The sequence below is a fragment of the Buceros rhinoceros genome, unplaced genomic scaffold (assembly GCF_000710305.1).
Source record: "Buceros rhinoceros silvestris isolate BGI_N320 unplaced genomic scaffold, ASM71030v1 scaffold19223, whole genome shotgun sequence".
Taxonomy (NCBI): Eukaryota; Metazoa; Chordata; class Aves; order Bucerotiformes; family Bucerotidae; genus Buceros; species Buceros rhinoceros.
In genome coordinates this window covers 70-1,922 of record NW_010405574.1, presented here as the reverse complement: position 1 = coordinate 1,922, position 1,853 = coordinate 70, and the positions used below count along the sequence as shown (strand labels likewise).

The window sequence follows — 1,853 nt, the reverse complement described above, 5'->3', positions numbered from 1 at the left end:
TTGCAAACCCCCAGCAGCGCTGACTCTAAACAGGTTTTGTCATAATCGTCCATGTTACTTAGGGCTTCCTGTAAAGACAAACACCACCGTCATTGCTGGGTGAAATGTCATCACCACAAAACAGAGAAAAGTTATTCATGGTTCTGGGGTAAGTTGGTGTGTTTGCTTTGCATCGTAAAACAACGTGAACGCTGTGTTCTTATACACAACCTGCAAAGCTAAAAACCCAAGAAAGATACAAGAAATAATGAACAATATCCTGAGACAACGACAGCTGGCTTTGAAGGAACTGTATTACAAACATAGCTCTTTAAGAGAAAAAAAATCCTTTGCATGGCTCAAAGCAACAGTCAAGTCATAGTCTAAAGCAATGTCTAAGGTGAAACATTCAGGAAATCCTGCCAGGTGTCAGAGCAACTTTAACCGCTTAGACGTTCAGAAAACAGACCACAAGGAGCTTGTCTAACAAAACCTCTTTGGCAGAGAGACTAACAGAATCCACAACTCACATCCACATCCTGTTCCTATAACCATAAACCAGCTTTTCTCCTTAAAATGAAAACTTGACACTTAACACAGCATCCTAAAAAGGGCACAGCTGTAAAACTAACACTCTAGAGGAGCTTGGCTGGATTCTTGGCTTTCAGAATTTCCTCAAATGAACCCTTAGGGAGGTGAAAATAAATCAAAGAGAATGCACTGGCTGGAAGGCAAACACAACAGAGAACACTTTCTAAAATTTGTATGTCCCACAATGGACAAACTCAAAACATGGTGCCCTGTGATAGCGACGTGTCATTTTGTCCCGATGTTATATATGATAACCAGATACACGTGCAAAATTCTTCCTCGATTCAGAGCGTTTCAGTGCCTTACTGCATTCATGCGAAATTTCCCTCTTGGACTTTCTCCTCTACGTTTTCTCCCAAGTTTTCATCACATCTGTAAGGCCTAAAATCCCTTGTTCTCATTCTTGTCCCGCTTCAACTGTTACGCACTCTTAAAAGCACCTTCTCGCTCTCTACCTACCAAATCACTGGACTCAAAACCTTTCTAAACAGTCCTATCTGCTGTGTCATTTATAAAGAGCAAATCAACTTCTACAGACAAAAGCACGAACATCACAGAACCGCTTCAGAGCTTCATCAGACTGCCCCACCCTCCAGCCCCACTTTTAACTTAATTACCCACGCTCCAGTGGTAACCTGCAAAGGCACAACCTGCGAAGCAGCAAAATGTGTCCAGTGCACTGATTTCACCTACCCTTAAAGTGAGGACAGAACACTCGGTGCAAGCTGGTGTGCAAGGATACATGAAATCACACAGTTTCACCAAGATTTGGAAACATGTGTAGGGGTTTTTTTTTCATTTTTACAGCTTACTACTTTAGCGTTCCACACACTCTACCTGCAGCGTGTTGTAATCTCTCGTGAAGGGCACCATCAGCTCCCAGAGCGACGAAAACACCACCAAGGCCGTGAACTCCAGCTTGTAGTTGGTGGCCATGTGCTCAAACAGCATGGTGAGGCCGTGGACCGCCAAGTGTTTCCGCTGGTACTCCTCGGAGCCCTCCACCGACACCGGCCGTGTCATGGAGAGCGACACGTCCATCACCACCACCGTCGGCATGATGAGCTGCTCCTCGCTGCTACCGTCTTGGAGAACAGTGACCCCCTGCACGGAGGAGGAAGAAAAAGGCCACGCATGATTACTGAAGCTGCGGTTACAGAGCGACACGTCTCGCCCTCACCCCACCGTGCGGCGGGGGAAGCGACAGTTACTGTTTTGCCCCCCAAAAGGTGGGATTTAGCACAGATTAAGCCAGCAGATCTGCCTCTGAACCGCACGCAGCA

The 1,853-nt window shown here is 46.1% G+C and overlaps 1 protein-coding gene across 2 annotated transcripts in view; it reads right to left on the bottom strand.

The window, feature by feature from the left end:
- Positions 1–1,646, bottom strand: part of VWA9 (von Willebrand factor A domain containing 9) — a 9,458-nt gene extending 7,812 nt beyond the window's left edge. The window contains exons 1-2 of one of the 2 annotated variants that reach the window (XM_010133793.1): positions 1,408–1,646; positions 1–68 (exon numbers count right to left, since the gene is read on the bottom strand). In XM_010133793.1, coding sequence (XP_010132095.1) covers positions 1–68; positions 1,408–1,629 — 290 coding nt within the window. In that variant the 5' untranslated portion in view covers positions 1,630–1,646. The remainder of the gene's footprint in view (positions 69–1,407) is intronic. The other variant, XM_010133794.1, reaches the window with a different exon arrangement.
- Between the last annotated feature and the right edge of the window lie 207 nt (positions 1,647–1,853).